The sequence below is a fragment of the Syngnathus scovelli genome, chromosome 13 (genome assembly GCF_024217435.2).
Source record: "Syngnathus scovelli strain Florida chromosome 13, RoL_Ssco_1.2, whole genome shotgun sequence".
Lineage (NCBI taxonomy): Eukaryota > Metazoa > Chordata > Actinopteri > Syngnathiformes > Syngnathidae > Syngnathus > Syngnathus scovelli.
The window spans coordinates 10,278,159-10,301,310 of record NC_090859.1 but is presented as its reverse complement, the minus strand read 5'-3'; the positions used below and the strand labels follow the sequence as shown (position 1 = coordinate 10,301,310).

The following is a 23,152-nucleotide window of genomic DNA, read 5'->3' as shown; positions in this document are numbered from 1 at the left end:
ATCGACTATTTTTAAGCTTTCTCGCGTCACCCAATCACCGGCAGTAGTGAACGTCCCGTGACTAAACCAGGAAGTACAAGTTTTAACCACAGTGTTAGCTTGCAGGAAAAATACGCAGAATAATACGTCAACGTTTCTTTCATATTTCATGTGATATATCTATTTTTGGGCGACCATTTGTTGTATATTTGTTATATACATTTTACAAGACATTATGATAAAAGTGGCACCATTTTTAAAATACCTTAAACCTACATTGAGGAAAAAGAAATGTAAATGCTAGCAAAAAGGTAAATTTAGTTCAGTCGAGCAGCGAGAAAATTGCACATGTGGTAAGTTTCACGTTCATTTCGTTTCAAAACTTTGCATTTCGATCAAACAGATACGTATTAGTTGTACTCGACAGATGAATTCAAGAGTTCCAGTGTCCAAGAGTGTTATCCCGAATTAGCACTAGATGAGCTAGCTAAAATCTGTCATGACGTAATACCATTGATTTGTTGTTGGTTTTTCAATGCTAATAGTTGAGATAACAATTAATGTGTTACGACTGTCATTGGAGTTTATGTTTAGTGTGATGTTTTTTTCCAATGTTTTCGTAAAAGTGGGTTCCTTAGCTGCCTTAAACAGTAGATGGCAATAGAGGATACGTTTTTAATTGTGGTGGGCCAGCCCATAGACTTATACGGATGCCTCATGTTGTGAAACATTTCTGAACACTCGCATAACGATTATTGATAATGTGTTAATTGCAGGTTTGTGAGTCTAAGGCTCATCCTCTGTAAATGTAAGCACCTGTCATATCAATGTTGTCTCATGAGTGTATTTTCTATTATCTTCTTTTCAGATTGACAAAAACCTTCCAGCTGGTGGACAGAAATGAACAATTTGTCTCCGAATTCAAAGGGTTTGTATCACTATTTACATATGTTGGATGTTTTGAGGTTATAATTGGTGCACAACACTGTTCTTGCTGGTTTACATTTGATTTATATTTAAGACTGAAAGGGTTGTTTTGATAATAAGAATGTTGCTTTTTGTGTAAACTGAATTTATCAGGCTCCATTTTAAAGTAATTTTGGAGCCTGGAGCACAATGTATGTTAATTATTTATACAAAAATCATGCTCTTGGGGCTCCAAACTAGAGTAATTCATATGCAAACATTGCTTTATAAAGGTTCAGATTCAGCAAGTGCTCTTAATCTTCTCCTCGATGCTTTACAATGGCACCTGTTGAAAGGTTTATCCAGTACAATACAAAAGTGCTTGTTAAAGGAATGTCATGGCATCTTTCCAGTGGGGCTCAACCACTCGCGAAAGCTCTCTGCCAAGTCACACTAAAGCTGTTCTGGTGGCTGAAGTGACACCAAACACCCCATTTACACACTTGATCTTTGTGTTGCCTTTATTTTGGCAGCACCCTGGCAACAGGCAGGCAGAGTAGCTCGTGCACTGAATTTCATAGAGATTTATTCATAGAGTTGGAAGTGTGGCTTTTATTGTTTGTGAGTCATTTTAGTAAAAAGCATTCGTATTAGAAAGTGTTGAGTGTTTTCCATTTTTGAGACAATTTTTTATGACCAAAACACACATTTCTCCCAATGTTTGTAGTCATAGGTCAAACTTTCCAAGATATAGTTCCGTTAAATCTCTGTAGGGGGCGCTACAAACTAATTTTTTTTGTACTCGTGTATGACAGCTTTAAAATATGAAGAAAAAAAACAATCACCAGTCCTCATATGTGTGCAATTTGAGTTTTCATTTATGTTTAGGCCCTCAGAAATGTGCTATATTATGCAGAAAACAATAAGGTTGCTTTTCAGGCCCAATTCAAAAAAAGCCCTTTAAACATTTAACTTGCAAATGCTTGAAAAATATATTTTTTAATCATTACTTCATATTATTAAGGCATCAAAATCGACCAAAGTGCATTGATGGCGTCAATATGTTGTGAATAGGGAGCCTCCAGCCTCTCATCATAGTCCATCAGTTAATTTTACAAAATATAAATGTTAAATGCGTAAGGCAGGCACATACAATGAATGGAGAGGAGGGAGAGGTCTTCTAGGGTCTACGTTCCCAGGCTGTTCATCAGGAAGGCTTTTATTTTTTACACCATGACTAGCGCATAGCCCTTTCCTGGGGAAATCCGAGACAAAATCGAGAGAGGCTGCCGCAGGGAGGGTGCGGAGGACAGGAAAACGAGCCCTGGGAAGGAGGAAGGGAGCTAGAGGGGCAGCAGGTATAGTAGTGAAAAGACAAAAAATCATTCGCTATGTAATTGCGTCGACAAATCTTCCCTTCTTTGTATTTTTTTCTGTGCCCTGCCAAAAAGTGTCCTTTCAAGCTGCACATGTGTTTGGAACGCAAAGCTGATGTCAGGTTCCTTTCCTGCCCAACTACCTCAGCTGTTATTCCAATGTTATGGTGGCTCTGGTTTGCCTGTTAAAGAAATAATAATAAAGAATAACAACTTCTTTGCTGTGCCTACATTGATCCAAAATGACTTTCCAAGCTGAATGTTGGCCTAAACTAATTTGTAATGGTATTTTTTTTCTACAATGCTGCTTGACTTCCAAATCATTCATCGAATATCAGCTATAGCTCCATTAGTTTTCGCTCCTTGACAGGTTGAAGGAGGTCAAGGGTCAAAGTGAAACCCCACCTCACGTGTGTTATCCCCACAGGTCTTGACCCAGCCTTGCTGAGACAGCACCCCTTGGAACCATGGTGTAGCGACGATGTGCAGACGGTGAGAGCTCGCCCTATATTAGCTCCATATGTGAAATATTAACAAGGGTGAAAATATGGAGGGTTATTTTGTTCTCTACAAGGAGCGGTTGAAAAGGAAGAAACACTCAATAGAGTGATGAAGAACTTGACCCTAAATGAAGCTCACCAGTGTGTGTTTGTGCGTTAATGAGGAAACCAGAGTGGCTGTCAGTAGGAAGGAAGGAATTTGCACTGAATGAACTTGAGATCTGTGTGAGGAGGATATTGAGTGAATGACATCTGTTGGGCAAATTAGGAGGCAGCGCCAGACATTCTCACACAGATATTATTTTCTCCTAAAGGAAGTTTCTAAAGCCAAAGTTTGCATTCCTAAGTAGGCACCCCATATATATATGTATGTCCCCTGGCGTGTGTATGTGTGTGTGTGTTCCTGAACCATTTAAGTGGAAGTCTCATTATGGTGAAATGCTTGAAAGTAAAGTGGAAGTGCAAGCTGAACACATTTTTTTTTTTTACAGTAATGCAAATTTGATGCAAATAATCCATCATAAAACCTATTTAGTGTTCAGACAGTTTTTTACTTAACTTTTAATTATCTCTTGTATCTGACTTCTTATCTCCCCCTTCTTTCCGTCGGTGTTTTCCTCCTACAGCTCCATTTGGCAGCCCAGGAAGACTTTTCAAAGCTGGACGATCCCCTGGAGGCCTTCCTAACACTCCTAGAGTGCTCTGTGTCTAAACAGAAGGGGGCCCAGATCTTCAAGGAATTCCAGAGCTGGCTAAAGGAACATCCTCAGGTCGGTGAAATACTAATTGCAATGTTCCTCTGAATTCTTTTTTTTTTAGCATAATGCATTTTAATCATATTATGAAGGCTACGATAAGTACCTTTCTCTAGATTATTCTTTTTCCTTATTAAAGTAATAGATAATGAGCCTATTTCTACTACTGACAACTTGCCTTACAGAATGAATTTAACATTTAACCTCCCTTAATGTTTCTTTGATATTTTTGTGCTTCAGGTTACATTGACTTCACTTCCAAAGCAACACGCGACAGCCCTCCAGCATCGGGCCCTTCTCCTTCTCACCGACTCCCAAAGCAGCCATGTTGACGGTCTCATAAATATCTACCAGCTTACCACTTTGGATTCAGCTACCTTGCGACTGCATGTCAGAAAGTTACTGGCCCGCAATTGCTACAAAGAGGCGAGTGTTGCTTGTCAACATTTGTCTGAAGGTCTTAAGTAATACGAATTAAAAACAATTGTTCCACAACACACCAAATTAACACCTACTGTTTCATTACAGGCAGCAGTGCTCGGTAAAAAGCTGAATTTGCAGAATGAGCTAAATTTGGAAGAGGTCAGTTGCTCATTTTTATATTTTATCAAGGTGGCCTTAAAAAGATTGTTAGAACTGCATTTCTGTAACACGCTTCTGACAAAGTACTTCACTTATTGCACACTTGACACAGTCCACTTTTTCGTTGTGTTGAAATCAGCCCCTGTCAGCTTTGGGAAAATATTTTGTTTTGTGGTGTGTTTATATTTTCAAACCTCAGAGTGTTGTCAAAATGTCCCCTGCAGGTGTGCATGCCACTCATCCTCCAGGACAAGCTGTCATTAGCAGAGAGCTTTGTTACAGGACACGTACATCTTGAAAAGCAACTGGTCTTTCTGCTTGACTCTTGGTGCCACCCTAACTTCTCAGTGATAGACATGATCAGCAAGTATGGTGCACATTACGAGTCCAAAAAAGACAAAATGTGCACAAAAGTTCACCATTTGTGTGTTTCCATAGGCAGTTTCCTCACCTCGCCACATCCAAAAAAAGCCATCCTCAAATCAAGCCCAAATTGCTGGCAAAACATGTCTTTCGACTTGCGGAGAAATTTAATATCGATCAAGGTGAGCGTCGGTGCTCGTGTGAATCACTGTTCGGTATTCATCGGATGATATTCTCGTTGACACAGGGCTGTGTCCTAATGCCCTGCGCAAGAGAAGACAAGATACACTTCGGTACCTCATGTTCAAGAGATTTGTAGATGTAAGTGAGATTTATTTTTTTAGAAACTCATTTAAATTTCAATTGGTCAATGAAATGCCAAATTTATTTTGGCTGTATTTCTTTATGGGATAAAACAGTTTTTCCCTCTGCTTGGTCCACTCTTCTCTTTGTAGAACAGCATGACAGAGGAGAATTGGAGTGACCATGTGCAAGTAGGTGCCATCTTTTAGTTTATGATCATGCACGAAAAGAATTTGTATTCCTTCCACAACGGACTTTTTTGTGTGCGTCATAAACATGCAGACCGTCGTGGCAGATGACCTCGAGCTCCAGATCCTGTTGGTGGAGATGCTGCTGAAGTACTGTGGACGTGAAAAAGCCGCTCAGTGGTCGCTGAGATATAGCCTTCCCAGGCATAGACTCCCTTTTGTGGTTTGGAACACCCAGCAGAGTTTATCACCCGAGCTACAGTGAGTCAGCCAAAATGTTTGTAAAGTCAAAGTCAACGGCCTTAAAGTGAGACAAATGATGACAATTGGAGTCACGTGACCCTTCTGTCAAACTATGGTTGATTTCTTTTTATACATGTGACGTAACAAATATTGTTAAAACCAATGCTCATATTTGTATGACAATGAAAACGTTGCCTGTTAAGATGCGATGAGGTCTGGAACAAATAATTCACAATATGATCAATCGCAATGGGAAATTCGGTTTTGGGATGTTTCACTGTTATACAAATTGTGATGTGCACATACGGAACCAATTTTGTAAAAAGAGGAATAGTTTCACTCTCATAGTTTGGTTGACCACATCCCCATTTTCTCACAACCCGAACAATTCAACTTTCTTTTAGATGAATTACACAACATGGAGAAATGTAGTGACATGCTCATATTAGAGTATGCACAACGGATCTTTTTTTTTTTTCTTAGTGAATGTTTTTTTTTTTTTTAACTCTTGGGAACATTGTGGCACAAACTGCAATGACAATATGTGTTTTTTCCAAACACACGCAAAAGGATGCACATCTGTCACATCTTCTCAGACATCCAAGTGATTCCACACAAAGCGAGGAGTGGACGCCATCTGAAGCTCATTGTCAAAAGTTCTACCAGGTACCTCTCGCCAAAGAGAAAGTTAAGCACGTGGAAACCCTGGAAGCCCTTCAAAATTGTCGGGAGACTCTCTTTAAGGTAAAGACAGGAAAAACACTGAAAATATCAAATAACTCTGGTTAAATGATTTACCCTTTCTATTTTCCAGAAGGGCAGTGTGGTAGGAGTTGATATGGAGTGGCAGCCCACATTTGGCTGCGGTTCAACTCAGCACGTTGCCCTGATACAGCTTGCTACTTTTGACACCGTTTTCCTATTGGACCTCTGTGCAAATGGATTGCGTCAGCATCCCGAGACCATTTTATTCATGAGAAGTTTCTTCTCTGAGCAAAATGTCCTTAAAGTGGGTAAGCAGCTAAACTTGACAATGGAAATTATTTCATTTGAGATATTTGTGCAAGCATACTTAGAACTATATTTTCTTTAGGTTATGGCATGGCTGGAGATCTTAGGTGTCTCAAATGCACTTGGCCTCAATTTGTGGAGGAGCCACTGAAGATAGAGGGAATGCTTGATCTTCTTAACGTACACCGAAAGGTAATATCTGGTGTTCTAATCATTTCCAACAGTACATTTGAAATAAAGTTATTGCATTGTAACACTTTATTTTTGTAGATTCAATGTGGCAAGGTGAGCGGTGCACAGCGTGGCCCTAAGGAGGTGCTGGTGGGAGAGAACTCTCCTGAGAAAGGCCTCAGTCTTCTAGTTCAACAAGTCCTGGGAAAGGCCCTCGACAAGACCGAGCAAATGTCCAACTGGACTAAGCGTCCGCTGCGTGTCAGCCAAATCAGATATGCAGGTGAGTCACTCAGTAACACCCGATTTTTATACTTCTGACTGATAAGCAACGTATTCCCTAAATAATTGCTCTCTACTGAAGTCACCTCTTCTCTCACTCCATTCCAGTGACGGATGCTTACTGTTTGTTGGATGTGTATTCTGTGCTCTCTGCTAAACCTGCCAGCTTTGGGCTTCCAAGAGATTTGCGCTCCATCACTGTAACGCAACCAGAGAAGAATGGACATGCAAAGCAGAAGGAGAAAAAAAACAAGAAGATGAATCAAAACAGCAACAAAGAGGTTAAGGTTCGAAATATCAAGTTCTTCTTTTTATCCCTCAAGGATAATTTCTCAATTTGACCCATTTTTAGGTCACAGCCCACCAGTTGACTGAAACCATTATCAATTTATACAATATACCAGTACTTGTACTTTTACTAGCGGTACTTCTTCTCGCTTCTGAGTGACACAAAATGGAAAGATCCCATGTAAAGAATCTGGGTTGGGGCATCAAACCTGCGGGTGGGAACAATGTGTGTTTGACCAAGACACTCTAGCAGCGCCGGGGGTGGTGGTTGTATAGCTCACCCTGTGCTTTGACCTCCCAGCTCTCTTCTGCAAGTGAAAAGAAAATCCCCCTGTGGGGATCACTTAAGTATCGCATTATTGTCTCTGTCCATTTAGGAATGTCAGGGGGCTCAATGGGTCAGTCCCCCTTGCTCTGACACTGAGAAAGGCCTCCTGTGTGGCAAGGAGCCCCCCGAAGACTCCCCTCCTGCTTCTCTGGCCCCCCAGCAGTTGCGGGTGGTTTGTGACAACATGCTGCAAGGCCTCGGGAGGTACTTGCGTTGTTTGGGAGTCGATGTGGTCATTTTGGAGAATACTGATGACCACAGAGTGGCTGCAAAGGTACATGTGTTGAAAAAAAAAACAATTATACATGTATCTAGCTCAAAATAATATTCTAATATGCATCTTTTGTTTTTGCTTTCGAGCAGCATTTGTACTGACACCGACTTGTATTTGGAACTGTTTGTAATTCACTCCACCTGAGCTTGTTTTGTGAGATTTCTTGTCCTCATGCAGAATGCACTGACTCCTTTGCCCCTCCTAGCTTAGCATTGCCGTAGGCATACAGCACGTGTCGTATCAATTTTATATCCATGAGCCAATTGCTAACCTGAGCTCACCACAGCCAGCAGTCAGCCATCTCTAATCTAAGATGCACAATAAAAACCACAGCCAAATACCTTGTTAACATGATTGTTGAAAAAAAAAAGAAAAAAAAAACATGTGTTCTTTTGTCCAGATAGCACAAGCCGAATACCGTGTTATACTCACATGCGGACAACCATACCAGACTGTAAGAAACCAATTCTAAGTTATATTTGCAAAAGCTTAATTGATTTTGATTCATCAGGTTTTGTACCATTACAGTTGAGATCCCAGGTGGGCGAAGGCCGCTGTCTGTCCCTGGACTGCTCGGAAAAGGCCAAAGATCAAGCTGTCCGAGTGCTCAAACACTTCAACGTCCGGCCTACTCCTTGCGATGTATTCAGCCGCTGCCAGGTAGGAAGAATGTTCAAGATGTTCTGTCTTTTGACTTGATATATGCCATATGACCTGACAATATCTTTGTGGGTGGCTGTTTTGAGAAATGTTTGTGCTGACTGGGAGGGCGTCCAAATCTTGGGTGTTCTTAACCCCCTGCCCTCCCCCCCCCAAAAAATATGTGTCAGGACCACTTGGTGCTGTTTTGTCAGGCTTCCAACATGTAGACCAACCTGGACCACCAATAAAAATGATCCTGCATTGCCGTAAAATTAATATATGCTGTAGTGTAATCACAGTACTCACACTAAAATATACTATCATAATAGTGCTTAATGACCAATAAAAGGGAAAAATAATCATCTTTGACCCACATCAGGTCCCTACTTTAAGTTAGTGAAATATTACCAAGTTGAATACATTCTTATCAATAGATAAATTACGTTACGTTTGCTCTTTATGTAATTTCCACAAAGATCAGATTGTGCTGTTGTCCTTTATCTTTAAATTTCATCTTTTTCAAATGTTTGCAAAGGGTTTGGTCCATGGGTGGAGTTCACAGTGTTAGACACTTCATTACACTCCACTTATTCAGCTTCATCCACCATCCTTACCACAAATATGCCACATGTGCACTAATATACTTTCCTGCCACACGCACGCATGCACATAAACTTCCGTTCAGATGTTCAGTGCTTCGCTAGCCATTTATAGACATGCTGTGATTGCACAGATTGCCTGTGAGATAGACAATCTAGCAAACACATATCACACATAGCGTGAGATGCGTGCACACTAAAAAAAAATCCCTAACTCACACTTCCTGCCACTATCACGCACAGTACCTATACACACACACACACATGCATACATGCATCCACACACACACTCAGACAGGAATTGAGTCAGTCATAGACAGTGCTGCTGCAGCAGCGGCGACGTTGGTTCCCACGCACCAGACTGCTGGGGAAGTGAAAACAAGAGCAACAGGAACCGCCACACCACGCGAGGGAGGGGTCAGACCTACGATGGGGCTAGCGAGAGGAAAAGAGCAGGGAGGGGTGAGAAAAGAGAATAGAGGTGATGACAAGGAGGGGAAAAAGCAAAAGAGAACCAGTGAAAGTAAATGAGAATTAAGAGAGGCTAAACTAGCACACATTAGTTATGACAAAGAGGTTATGCCACTCAAAAGGAGGTTGGGTGAGAATGAGGCAACTTTTCTTTGCTTTGATCTGCAAAACGCCGTGGGCTGACAACTATAAGGAATGTGAAAAGTTTCAACATGTTTGAAGATACTTTGTGTTGTGCGGGTATATGAGCACACGTGAATTGGCCAAGCCTGATTCATATTTGTGTGATTCTCTTTTTCCCCCAATCCACCGCAAATATGCTCACACAACTGTAATTTCAAACAATGTCTCTCAGCGCAGCATTGCAAAGAATTTAAGGATTTCACCATCTCGAAACCACAGTATTGTTTGAAAGGCTCATATAAATCTCTGCATGAGAAGCACAAGCCTGAGAACGAACAGTAAGTGCAGAAAAATGACCTTCGGACAACACTTGTGTAGATGAATTTCTTTGCGCTGATTCTGAACTTGTCCTTGTTTTTCCTTTGCACATCAGGTTTTCATAATAATAATATAACAAAAATATATGCGATACAGTATCAGTTTCAGTCATATTTATGATTTAAGTGTTAGGTTCAGCAACGGGTGGAATTTTTTTTCAAAAACATCTTAGGTTAAAATTTGTATTGCGCAATCTTTTATAAGTCAAATTTAAAAACAAAAGAAGAATGAAAATTTCTGAAAACATGACGTGATGGGGAAAAAAAATGAAGAAAATTCGGACAAATTTTAGCCAGAATGAAATGCATTTTAATCCCCTGCATTAATATTCTCTTTGCATGTGCAAGGTGACATTGATGCACTTAAGCGGTTTCCCATTGCCCCTGCTCACAGCAGATGACGGGGAGCTACAGCAAGAAAAGGGAGTTACAGACGGTTAAAAAGGGGGAGGGGGGGGGGAGGACATTCCATAGGCATGCCAAAACATTCCGAGGGAAACCATCCCAAATATTTCCCACTGTGTGTGGTGAGCGCTTCACGTCTCCTCTTACACACACTCGCAGGACTTGAGAAAATGCTAATGGGCGCGCGCACGCACACACACACACACAAGTGTGGTCATTTTCTACATCTGACATTATTACAGTGCGATGCCGTCGTTAAGATGAAGAGCCTAAATATTTGTCTTCTTTTTTTCTGTGTGTGGAGGGAAACCTGCTGCGTCTGTGTGTCTGACTGGAGCCAAACCAGGACAAAATCCCACTGTGCAAACATGAGCGGACCACTAATGTGTAGCTTTCACTTTACTGTTCAGGAACTGTCATGTGACGTGGAAATGATTTTTGAAGTGCAACAGGAGCTGACACATTCAATAATAATTATTCTGGAGAAATGAGTGGAACACTGGCATTGTGATAGCGTTCTTACTTTAGGAGTTAAGTTACGTTTTGGTAGTTGAAGTAACAATTTTAGGTAAAAAAAAATGTTTAATATCAATTATGTCTTATAATTACGGTATCGCTTCTCTGTTCAAAATTAGAGCATATCCTCAACTCCCTGAAATTCAATCCACTCTCCCTGAGCTCACCTTTATTTCTCGCCGTCTGACCCCGTCTCCCCATCTGCTCCTGGCCTCCTTGCCCCTGCCTCACTTCTCCACTCCCACCCTCAGAGTCTCACTCTCCGTTTCACTTTAGCAAAGGCGAGGAATCCGGTGCAGCCGGCAGCTGGAATGTCCTGTTTGTCTTGCTCTGTTTGTCTACATGTGTGTGTGCGTGAAGTTGGCGAGGCTGGTGGCGAGTTTTGATGTGTTCCATTGTCTGAGAGCCAAGCTGCTTCCTGTCACCGAGCCTGAGAGAATCAGAGTGGGTTTAAGGAGCCAGGGAAGGGAGCGAGAGGGAGAAGGAAGCAAGTGTCCATGACAATGACAAGGTGAGATGGAGGTAGGGATGCAAGATGGAATATGAAAGGGGGAGATGATGGTAGCTGAGTGAAAGGAGACAGATGAAGCGGGGTTGATGATGATGGAAGGAACAGAAAAGGGAGGAAGAGGTGAGAAGGGAGGAGAAAGCCTCGACAGGGCTTTTCCTCTAAGCACCAATTCAAGGAAGTAATGCGTAATTTCCCTTGTTTTCCCACACACACACTGAAACACACAAAGTCCCTTTTGCGCCACACACTATTGAGGCTCAATCTTCTGTAAAAAAAAAAAAATGCATTGGCAAAGAAACCAATAGCCATCAACCATCTAGTTGTGCTAAAAGCTATTGCAGTCTCAGTCTCAGCCGTAAACATGCTAACGCTAATTAGCTGTTGTGATATCTTTCAGTTCAAATTCACCAACTCGTATATTTCAATTTAACCCTGTGCCATTTTTTGATGAGTCTTTGTGTGTGGGTGGTCTTGCGACAACACACATACCCAAGTAGTGACGAATGATGGGGCTACATTTTAAAAGTAGGGATGCGAGTGATTCATTAAAACCGACCGTTGAGGAAAAGGAATGCAGGAGGAGAGTAAATAACTCAAATGCCACTCACGTGTTGTGTACACTATACATTACCCTGGAAAAAAAAAATGCTGCTGGTGGCGCATTAATCATTCAACGTGTGCTTTTGTGCATGTGTGTGTTGGTACGTGTGAGTTCCTGGCCGGCGGAGGGGTTTCGACAGGGCAGAGTGGTGCATTCCTGACGGGTGGTGATGTCATGAGAACTAGCTTCGCGCTTGCAGACAGACAGCCCTGTTTATGTTCCCCTCCTGAAGAGAAACCACACTGTGCGTGTGCGTGTCCAACCACGCTGCCGGTTCACGGGGGAGGCGGGGGAAGCCGAGGGGCACTCGAGAGGGTCTACTTTCCCCCGCAGCTCAGGGGAACGGGAACCACTTACCGATGCTTTCCCCTCCGACGTCCTCGCAGAAAGAGGAAGTTTCTCATGTTTTGCAGAGCACAGTAGCTCCATGGCCTGACTGCTGCTGTGAGTGATTGCCCTCCTAGTCTCCTAAGGGAGGGACAATTCTAGGCTGCATAATAACAAAGCTGGCTTCAAATAATGCCAACAATACCACACAGTAAAAGAACGACATGTTTTCTTTTGATTTAAAAATGCCCGGACGATAATGTCAAAATGATCCACAGCTTGCAAAAAATAGAATAATTGCTCTGTAGCTTTTATTCCGCTGGATCCCGACTTCAAAAGCCGAGTACAAATGGGTTCCTTTTATTAATCCTGATTATAAAAATGTATAATAATGACACATAACTCGAGAAATTCCCCTCAGTGAAATGTAACTGAAAAACCTGTTGAGAGGACGAGTCCCGGCAGCCGCGACTTTCCCCTCCCCAGATCTTGCTGCCGTGTCTGTGGTCATGGTATAATGGTTTCCCTTGCGGTAGTGAAATGTGATCTTGGGCCTTTGCAGCTTAGTGAAGCATGGAGCATTCTCCCACACTCGAGTGGCAGTGCAGCATAGCAAAGCTCTTTTGCAACTCATTCTGCCTATGTACGTAGCACACAACTTGCATGATGGGCAACTCTTCCCGCCCTTCTCAGCAGGGACCTGGGTTGTTTCACTTTATTATTATCTTGACTCTGTGGCACACTAAGCTTGCTTTTATACCTTGGCGTGTCTCCGCGACATGCAATCATGCCTTTCATGTCTTGTCCGCTCTTGCTTTGACTTGACAGTATGTTATCCGGAACCGGGGGTTGTTTATTGTGTTGTTGATGTGACTTCTAGGAGAGAATACGCTTGATTATAGGTTGAAGTTTAAGAGATTGAGGGATACATCAATTTTGGAGGATGCAAACAAGTTTACAAGCTTGCCTGAAGTCAGCATTCTGGACGGACGGGTTTTAAACGACTGTGTACTTTTCTATGCTTCACGGGCTTTTTTTTTTTGTCCTCTTTCAACTTTATTGTTATCTATTGCCAGCAGGGTTACTTATATTTTTATTAGCTATTCAAATCAATTAGCATTTACATTGCCAACGGCAGCTAAAATATTATTTATTTGCTACTAGTCAGTTGTTTTTTACATTATTATATTTTTGTTTTGGCTTTAGAAGAAACATTCACTTTTGCAGACAGATTTGGTTGTCTTGAAAAGTGATGGCCTCAACTCAGTGAGAATTACCATTCTAGACTTATTGTGAAAATAATGTGGACAGATGAGGAAGACTGTTAAAATATAACCTTGGAATCAGGCTGACAAGCGTTACAAAGATTTGTGCGTGGCCTTCGTGGCCACTTAGTTTCCTTCTCGTTTCCTCCTCTGTTACACATAGTCGGATTAAAGTCAATGCGCTTGGCGGGTGGGAATAGCCACAGGCGGATACCCCTCACCCCCAGGGATCTGAGAGGTAGAAGTCTAGGGAGGTCAGGCTTGCTTGGCCTGGGAAAAGCCTGGACGAGCACAAGGGGGGGGGTTATAGATGGAGAGGATAAGAATGAAAAAAGAACTGACGGAGATAGATATGAGTCACATGGAAGATAAATCATTGGGGCAAGATGGAATGTAATGCTCAATTACATTTAGGATGGTGATACCTAATCAGAGATCTTTGTAAGAGTAGATTTCTTGAAGTCCGATGTTGGTAATCGGGAGGATGTACTGTACTGTAAATGGAATGGAAAATTCAATTTGCAGCAGTTAAAAAAAAAAGAAAACATGACGATGGTACGTATTTGCATCTTTTCCCATTTCCTCCTCCTCCGCCTTTCAGACCGAGGAAGCCTCGTGTCTATGTTTCTCATAGGAACCTCATTCCGGTATTTTATCTTGCGTCATCAAAGTGTGTTTGCATGCGAGTATTTTTGTGTATGCTCTCTTGGGACCAGTAGCCATTGCCTATGGACCAAACACAAATAAACACCAATATGGCTTGATTTCCACAAAAAGATATCGCCGTTAAGGACACAAGCTGCCAACTAATCCGCTCATGTCTACTCTGAACTTAGGTCGACTTTCAGACTTGCCTCAAGTTTGCTCATGTGGTTTTTGGGGCCAATGTGGTTACTGGGTGTGTGTGTGTTTCTGTTGCATCAGTGTCTTCAAGTGGAGGGTCTTTGTGGCCAGTTGCTACTATTCTGTTGACGGTGCAAAATGTATGCAAAAGCCAGATCACCACCGCAATGTTGGAGCTGAAGCAACTCGGCGTCCCCTTCTGCTGTCGGCATAACCCAAAAATGAGAGACTACCTGGATGATCTCATGGACTTGTCACATGTAGCCTCACTCCTCCATCCTGGGAGTCTTTTCTATCTTTCCTTCTTTCTTTCCCTCCATTTTGCTGCTGTCTATTTTGGTCAACTGGTGGCCCGTTCCCACAGTGCTGCTGTTCCCATGGTTATCGCCGCGGAGATAGCGAATAGGGGCGGAGGGGGGGGTGGCGTTGAGCTTGATGGAGAGCGGTAGAGACAGCGTTGCTCTGTTCCAAGGGATCGGGGACTCTGTGGCTAGGGGGGGGGGGGGGGGGGGTCGATGGTGGGGGTGAATGCAGGGTAAGGGGTTCAATGTGCGTGTGTGTGAGCGTGTGTGATATGTAGCTCCCATGAAGATCACAGGTGGCCCACGAGGATTCTGGATCCCTTCGATACAATGTTTTTAATTTAATTACCAGTTGGTGATGGGCTTTTCACTCCCATCCATGAAATTGGGATCAATCATGAGATATGGACGATATAGTCTATCTCATAATTAGTTTACCATATAAGGTCAAAAGTAAGCTCACCCTTTGTTCACATTGTTTTGTTTTTTTTTGCGTCATTAATAACATTGACATAATGTTGACATATTCAACTTCTTGGCATTAAAAACACCAGTCATCATTCATTGCGATCCTGTCATCCTAAAAGGGGGATCCCTCCATCTGTGATCCTCTTCTCAAGGTTTCTTCCGGTTTCCTAAATTGGTTTTCTGGTACTTCCTATGCCCGGATGGGGGGTTTACACCAGCCGATGTTGTCAATCCCAACCTTATGGTCGGAATGCAAAATGAGGTCACGCGTCAGTTTTTATTGCCTCGCAGATTGTCAGCAACTAAAATTATCTTAAGTTATCTCGTCAAGCTAATGTACTCCATGTTCTCTATAATTGTTTATATACAGTCTCTTTAATTGTCACCGCTATGGCAATACAGGAAACATTGTTTGCAGCTTAAGCTTAAATCATTAACCCTGATGTAGAAACATGAAAATTTCCTTGGCGACATGTTGGGCCCTCGGGCTTAAGAACGAAGGTGAGGTGACAAAGGTGGCGCAGGAAGTTGAGAGAAAGGCTAGCTGCCTGAAGCTGCTTGGAGGGCAACGAGGAGTGAAAGGATGGGAGCAAGCCCGGGTTGCGAGAGAAGGAGGGGGGGGGGAGGCTTGTGGGGCTCAGAAAGAGGGTTGGATTCAGTTCCCACACTTCTAATTACTGTGTCACTGGAGACTGAAAGGGGACTGCCCCTGGCCCTAGGGAATTCGCTGGGGCCGGTTGCGGAGAGGGAGACGCATCGCAGGGAAGGAACGAATAGTAGAATTAAAGAGTGTGCGTGACAGACCAACTCTCTCCATCATCCCCTCTCTTCACACTCCAGGCGATTTATTTCACTGGAAACCCCAACTCTCTCTGATTTCACCCACGTAGCCCAACCGTCCACCTCCGACCCAGTTCTCCTTTCGCTCCGCCATCTTCCCCTGCGCTCTTTGTTCACCATCGTGTACTGCCACCCGTCTCCAACATTGTACGCACTCCCTTTTTAACCTCTGCCCCCCCCCCCTTTTCCGTGTCTCTTGTTGACATGGGCAAGACTCCCTGAAACACTTTGATGTGAGTTTTAACTCGCATGTACACACACACCCACTCATGTCTTATCCCGCATCATTATTGCCACTTAACCCCCGGGTCCCTTCCCTCTTTTATGTGCTATTATCGCACCTTTCCATAACCGGTGCCCCTTTTGCTTTCATGCTAATAGAGTTTTTGATGTCAACAAGACAAATGGAAAAAACAACCCTTATCATTTTTGCCCCCCCCCCCAAATCAAGGAATTATGGATTAACCTAAATGTATACTATATAAAAAGATTTATCATGTAGATTAAGTACAAATATGAATGTGTTGTCACAAAATTTTTCTATTTATTTTCAAGTCACTAAGAGAACCCGTACACACTTCACACTTCGAAGTAATGGACAATTGCCAAACAGCATGTCTCCAGTCTCATCTTATGGTGACCTTCTATGTCCTCAAGAGAGAGCGGCCCCGCTTGCGGCCGCCGCTATTGTCAATATTTACAATCTTGGATGAGTCACTCTACATTACAATAACATTCCCCGCGTGCCTCCGCGTCAGGAACAGATGAGAACAAAGTGAAGCGCCCTGTAGGATGAGCCAAAGATTGTGCCGCGAAGTATGTGTGCGCAAATTAAGTTCACATTGCGACAGTGAGCTAAACAAGCGTTTTAATTATGGCTGTGTAGCTTTAAATTAGCGAGACTTAAAAGGGCACTAACAAGCTGCTTAGAAAGCAGCCATCCGAGCACCATCAACAACCTTATGTTCGCATGGGAATGAGTTTACTCCACTTGTGAATCACCCATGTGCCAAGTATTGTATGTCATCCGCTCCCCGTCGCAGTGCCAGGCTTCAAGTTTGATCTCGTTGTTTTTCATTTTTACCCATCGTGCCAAAAGCTAGCCATCAATAGATGCTGTGTGGTTGTCTAATCCAGCTATTAATGCATTTTTATCCCTCCTCAAAACACACTGCTGAGCGAACAGCATTGTCAATAGACCTTTTCAGCGTAGTGTTTTTCCCCCGAGCTGCTTGTCTTAGGACTGGCCTCAGCTATCTGGCGTCTAAAGAGGGAAGAAAGAGTCCTCAGAGAAGCAGAGAAAGAAGAAGGTTAGAGGTGAGAGACAACCAGAGAGAAGTGGCGAGGTAGATTGAAGGAAACCCTGGAAGGGGGTAGATGAAGCTCTAAGCAAGACATAGAGCGAGAGAGACAACATGGGTCCAATTGGTGAGAGAGCCAGAAAGAGGTTGGGGTTGAAGGTTGAGTGGGGAGAAAACAGAATTAACTGCTGAGGGAGAGCATTAGTGCCATTTGTGTAACGGGCTGACTATCTTCTCGACCACCGACGGTTATTTTTTAAATCTCGTCTTGGTACCTTGAAGATTCGGAATGACCGTTATTTCTGCGCAGTCTATGCAGTGACTTGTGTGGGGGTTTTTTTCCGTGTGTCTGTGATTGAAGTGAGTCAGAGGAAGGAGTGTGTGATGTCAAGTCCAGACAAGCCCTGCTTCGGTCCAAGTTCAGGTTGCCGTCAGGTGGTAGTGGTTAGTTAGCAGAGCTGTTAATTACGTCAGACTCCGGGTTCGGAGACACTAGCCAGATCCCCCCCCTCAGGATCCTGTGGGAAACGTGACCACGGCACGTCTTACCTCAGATTCCCTCCGGCTTTAGTGGAGTGTTGACTGCCCGAGATTTTAACTCAGATAATTTACAGTCGGCGCTTATTTGGAATTGCCTAGCATCTGCATAGGAATGGCAACACGTTTAAGATCAGGTGGGCAGACAAGCCAAAAATGTGTCTCTTTGGCTTTTCCGGTGCGAGCCAATAAAATGAATAGATTTCTGTTTACTGCATGTTTGGTTTCAGTTTAAGTCTGGTGTTGATTATGGTCACTTCCAAACCGCAGAGTGGGTTTTTTTTCTGAGTTCAAACAACTTTTTTCAGAAAGCCAGGCTAAGGTCCTGGTATCCTCCATTATGTTGTTGGCGCTACCTTCACACTGCTGTAAAAATCAGTCCCCCCCATCCCCACCCCACATGTGACTTTTTCTTGGCAATGTCAGAAACACAAACCACACAGAATGTGATCTTTTCCAGATCGGATGTGGGTCACTTCAACATGTGGTCTTGAAGTTGCTCTTAAAGACAAGTGTGAGTTGTAAAGAGATGTGACCTGACTTTAAAAAGGCCCAGCAGACTTCCAGTCAAAGAAATTAAATGAAGTTTTATGCTTGTTGAAAAAGTTTTGTTAACGCATGAAGAATTCACCAACTTGCAGTCCAAATGGCACGGAAATTTTTCTTTTCATAACTAAAGTTGGACCTCGATTGTTGAGCGTAGCTGAAGTCCTACGATTTTAAGGCCTCTAAAATCAGTATCCAAGGAAGATTACTTTAAGTTGCCCTTTATTCAAGAAGTTCCCTTGACTTCTGCTTGTGTCCCTTTCCTCTTCAGTCAGCCAGGGGGCTTATCCCAGCGGGAAAGTGACATCATTGAATCCCCTTTATGCTAAGCGCCGTCTTATGTCACTTGAACATTCCTGGCGGTGTGAACGCATATAGAAAGAAATAAGCCCTGGAAGGCTTGTGTTATTCTTGAGAAACCTCCGCCACAGCGGGTAGGTCCTCTCAAACCGACCCTCACGAGTTCCTCGAACCCTCTGGTTGTAAAAACAAATCTCATTTTATATGCAGCGTGCGCTGACTGATTTATGAATGTATTTGATGCTAAATGCTAATAGTAGTTTTTAATGTATCTAGGTTAATGGCTGCTTTGTGACTTTTTTTGGAACTTGTCTTGTACTATAAATCTTGTATAACGCACTTTCCTTGACCCAGACAGAGTTTATAAATGCATCACACAATCATTTCCACGTGGCGCTAAAACGCTGCCGAACAAAATGATGGGGAACCTAAAACGATAAAATTCTGTCGACATGGGACAATGGGAAAAAACAATGAGTCTGTGCAATGTATTTTTTTCCCCTTTCAGGGAAGGATGTACTTTTCCTAAATATTGTATATATGCGTTAGACCGCAGCACTCTCAAAAAGCGGACTTTGGTATTCTTAACCTTTTTCTGGACTACCAAAGTGAAAAAACAACATTCAAAGGGAAACGACGACGCATGTCTTGCTCCCCTCTTCTGCGTCTTCTCTTCCAGTTCCCACGCTGCCCCTTACCTGACTTGCCACATTTTGAATCAAATCACCAGCACGCAATTGGCTGCCCAAACCATGTGACCTACATGGGCCCTAAAAAGCGCCGCCTTTTTAGATTGGTGTAGGATTTTCCCATGGGAGCTGCCTACGGAGTCAGCGCCGGGTGTGTGAGCGCGTCAGGGGGGAAAAAAAAAATCTCCCCCCCACCACCTCCTTTCCAATATCCCCCCTTTCTCTCCCCTTTTTTCCACCACCTCCCATCCTTTGAAACACAGTATCACACTTTAGATGGCCTTTGTTGTCACAGCAAGGAGCATTCTTTCTCTGGCACGGCCACACGGAGTGTGAGAATGCCCGAGGTCCCCTGGAAAACACCGAAGGGAACAAAAGAAGGCGACGACGTGTCGCAAGTGTCTAAAATTAGAAAAGTTCCGTTAAAACAAGAGTTCAGTTTGAATGTTTGCCGTCCTGGACGTTTTGATTTTGGCTAACGATTACACTTTAGAGCATGAAAACCGGTCTCAATTTGGACGTTATTAAAAACAACATGGGGATCAATTCTATTTTATTGCTGTGAAAACAAAAAATCAGTTACACGTGTGTCAAGTGTTCACTGTGAGCATTTGGAGTGCGTCACAACAACAATAGCAAACCACATTGCTGTTATTACTTTTATGGTTATTGGGTACATTTATTAAAAAGACTGCCTCAAATTAGACTCGAGAGAACACACAGTGAAAAAACCTTCCCAATTTTAAAATGAATTAGTCATGAACGGGAATGAAAACAGCTGCTTTGCTTTTCGGTGATGTAACGAAATATTTTTCGTATTTTCTTTTTCTGCCTGTGTAGACACGGCAGATTTGTATCAGTATAACAATGTAATGATCTTTGTGCAGTCACCTATGTACTTTTTTGGCATGACTTGTGCTCTTTATGAAAAACATAAAAAACTCCAGCAGTTAAATGTATTGATGTGGAAAGTCTAGTCTTAATGTGCTTTGGCTAGCCAAAAGCAGCAGCAAAAAAAATTAAAAAAAATCATCCGGTCTCAGGCAGTGAGATGGAAGCATTGCCATCTGTATTCATTTAAAGACAAACCACCCACTTTGACAAAATTCATTTTGCACTTTATTGCCATCCGAACCATAAATGTGTTTAAAGCACTCCACAAATCTGTTCATACCACTTAATCACCCCGCGTGTGCCTTCTGGTCGTTTTTCGTAGCGTACCTGCACTTGTCGTTGTGTTTTGATGAATCACAGCACCATTTCCATGCAGGTTTGCGTGTGTGCCTGCCTATGCGTGGCTCAGCCTTGAGAGTTCATTGCAGGTTTTGGCTTGCTCCGCTCTGGGAAACTTTTGAGCTGAGCAAATAGCACTCTGTTTTTCTGGCTGCCGCCTCGCTCGTATGTGTGAGCCATGTGCACGCACTTTTTGGATGCCCGTGGTTTTGCACGCACTGCGAGTGTTTTGTCTGTGCCGGTGGAATTAATTTTTTTTTCCTGGTGTGTGCGCAAATGCATGTTTTCCGCGAGTGTGAAGGCGGAATGACGGGAGTGATGAGCCTCATTCCCACGGACAAGACAGGAGCTGACACCTCACTCTTCCCACACCTCCACTGTCTAGCCGCTCTCCCCATGTCTTGGCCTCAGTCACCGCAGAGGCAAACACAGCTCGCCAGAAGCCAGATCCAAAAAAGCTTCGGCCTTTTGGGTCATATGGGGCCAACAGAGCATTTCATCTACTCTAACTTGACTGAGATATGCTGAATGGGGTTTGATTTAAAAACTTAAGTGGAATGTTGTTTGCTGGGTGGAGCTCAGGTGTGTTGACAAGGCTTTTAGCACTCTCATGCTGTCAGGATGGCTCGCAGACAAGTGTGTGTGTGTGTGAGAGTAGGAGTGTGTGTGTATGTGCGCACGAACGTCGGGAGGCCGGCAAACAAGAGGTCACTAATGTCCTGCCGGGTCGGGGAGGGGTGTCCTGCACCGTCGAGGACAGGGCGGCACGGACGTGTGAATGTTAGAGGCGTAAACACTCTCCTGCACACACTCGCACACACACTCTCCCATAGATCCGATCCGTGCGCTGTTGTCATACTTTTAAATCGAGCCAAGGCAAAAGTGATGATCATCTTCAGAAAGCGTTGTTCCACGTACCACAGTCCCATTAAAAGTTCACCACGAGTTCATTCAATTGCGTCAGTAATTATTCGCAAATTAAATCCTTTATGACTGGCTTTTAATTATCGTTTTCTTTTATTCTTGATGCAGGCGTGTAACAGCGATCAGTATGTGGCACTGCCCAGACAAGACATGATCAGGATGCTTAAGCAAAAAGGTTAGTCAACCACCACAAAATGACACGCAACGCTAGCATAACACGATGCTAACGAATGTGTGTTTTCCATTTTTGCCACTTATTTTCTTTTTGTAGGATTTGTGCAGGCGACCGATACGTCGCTGACACCACCGGAGGAGGAGCCGCTTCATCTTGAACTCCCCAGATATGGTCCTCAGTGTAAATGGGCCTCCCTGTCAGATCTGGACCCCGTGGCCCTGAACTTTCCCGGAGGGGCACCCATACAGCTGCACACGGTACCACCGACCCTGGTACCCAAAGTACCCCACTATTTTGTCTGTACCCGCTGTGGAAAGGTGTTCTGGGAGGGCTCTCACTTTGACCGTGTTGTCTCCATGTTTAAGGAAGTCATGCACATCACAGATGTACATTTTAAACGGAACGGGGGAAACACCAAAGTGGAAGGTGTCTAAAATTAGACACAAAAAGTGACTGTTTTCTAATTCATTTTTATTATTATTAGATTTGTTGGACCTTACTTCGGTTAAAATGTAAACGCGTTTATCATCACGGTGTTTCTTCAATCAAGCATGTTTTTGTTGTAGAAGCCTTAAAATGGAGTCAAACATGAAGTTGAATCACAACTTGATATCATGTAATTTAGAACAGACAGCTATTGAAAGTTTTTTTAAAAACTTTTAATTCAACTTTTTTGGTAATTATTATTATTTTTTAATTGTCTTTATTCAAGAAGCTGGGCATTTTTATTGCGGTTCGCTGGCTGTCTCAAGAATTGTATAACGTGTACATTTAATATTTGTTATTAAAATTCTGTGTTTCTTCTAAGGACAATTTTGCAGCATTGTGAGAATGTGCTTGCTGTATTTTTTTTTCGTTTAAAAAAATAATAATTAAGCTGCACAGGTGCAACATGAACAATTTGGGAGGTTTAGGATTCCGACCTGAAAGAATCACCCAACACATGCGGTGAGAATTCCTTCACATTTCATCTCCAACCTCTTTCTCTCTCTTCCCAAATACTTCATTGACTTTATGTGTTTGCCCTTGAAGGTTTTAAGAGATTCACATGCATTTTCTTCACTCATAAAAATCCAACTATCCTTAACACTTGGCAGATGTCCACTCCACTTTATTGACGTCTCACATTAAAAAAAAAAAAAAAAAAAATGTAAAAAGCCACAGGGATTTCCATGAGTCATGTTGTGCTGGGTGTCTTTCAGGTAAATATCTTCTGAGTCATCCATTCAATTTGTGGGACTGACAGTTGAGGAATGTCATTTAATGCTGTGTTGCTAATTGCCTAACTTCAAGGGATTGGCCACCACAGATTGAGGCTTTGTCGGTAGAAGTAACGTTACACAACGTACAATACGGTTATCTGTAGGGACTTTGCAAAGTATTGTGTCTTTTCAAAGATAATAGTGACGATCTTTTCTTTGTGGCTGTTTGGAATTGGACCTGTGAAATTGATCAGTGACCAAAAGAGATGATGTCTAAGTCTTACATTTAATTAACACTATGATATTAATGCAAAAAAAAAAATCTGAGAAGGTCTCTAAATATTACCACAATTTATCACTAAGTGTGACCTAATTCCCCAAATTTTGCAAAGAATGATTTTCCCTT

At 42.8% G+C, this 23,152-nt stretch overlaps 1 protein-coding gene across 2 annotated transcripts; it reads left to right on the top strand.

Moving 5' to 3' along the window:
• Nucleotides 1-60: 60 nt before the first annotated feature.
• Nucleotides 61-22,357, top strand: exd3 (exonuclease 3'-5' domain containing 3). Of its 2 annotated transcripts, none has more exons than XM_068652727.1 (21): nucleotides 61-332; nucleotides 848-907; nucleotides 2,689-2,753; nucleotides 3,388-3,531; nucleotides 3,757-3,942; nucleotides 4,045-4,098; nucleotides 4,323-4,465; nucleotides 4,537-4,643; nucleotides 4,709-4,782; nucleotides 4,917-4,955; nucleotides 5,047-5,213; nucleotides 5,792-5,939; nucleotides 6,010-6,208; nucleotides 6,289-6,398; nucleotides 6,477-6,660; nucleotides 6,768-6,940; nucleotides 7,325-7,549; nucleotides 7,950-8,003; nucleotides 8,078-8,209; nucleotides 21,478-21,544; nucleotides 21,641-22,357. In XM_068652727.1, exons 2-21 carry the CDS (start codon nucleotides 880-882, stop codon nucleotides 21,976-21,978), a joined length of 2,637 nt encoding a protein of 878 aa, XP_068508828.1. In that variant the 5' UTR covers nucleotides 61-332; nucleotides 848-879; the 3' UTR covers nucleotides 21,979-22,357. The 2 variants fall into 2 exon arrangements, with proteins under 2 accessions (XP_068508828.1, XP_049594976.1); XM_049739019.1 differs by having other exon boundaries at nucleotides 6,768-6,946.
• Nucleotides 22,358-23,152: the final 795 nt, after the last annotated feature.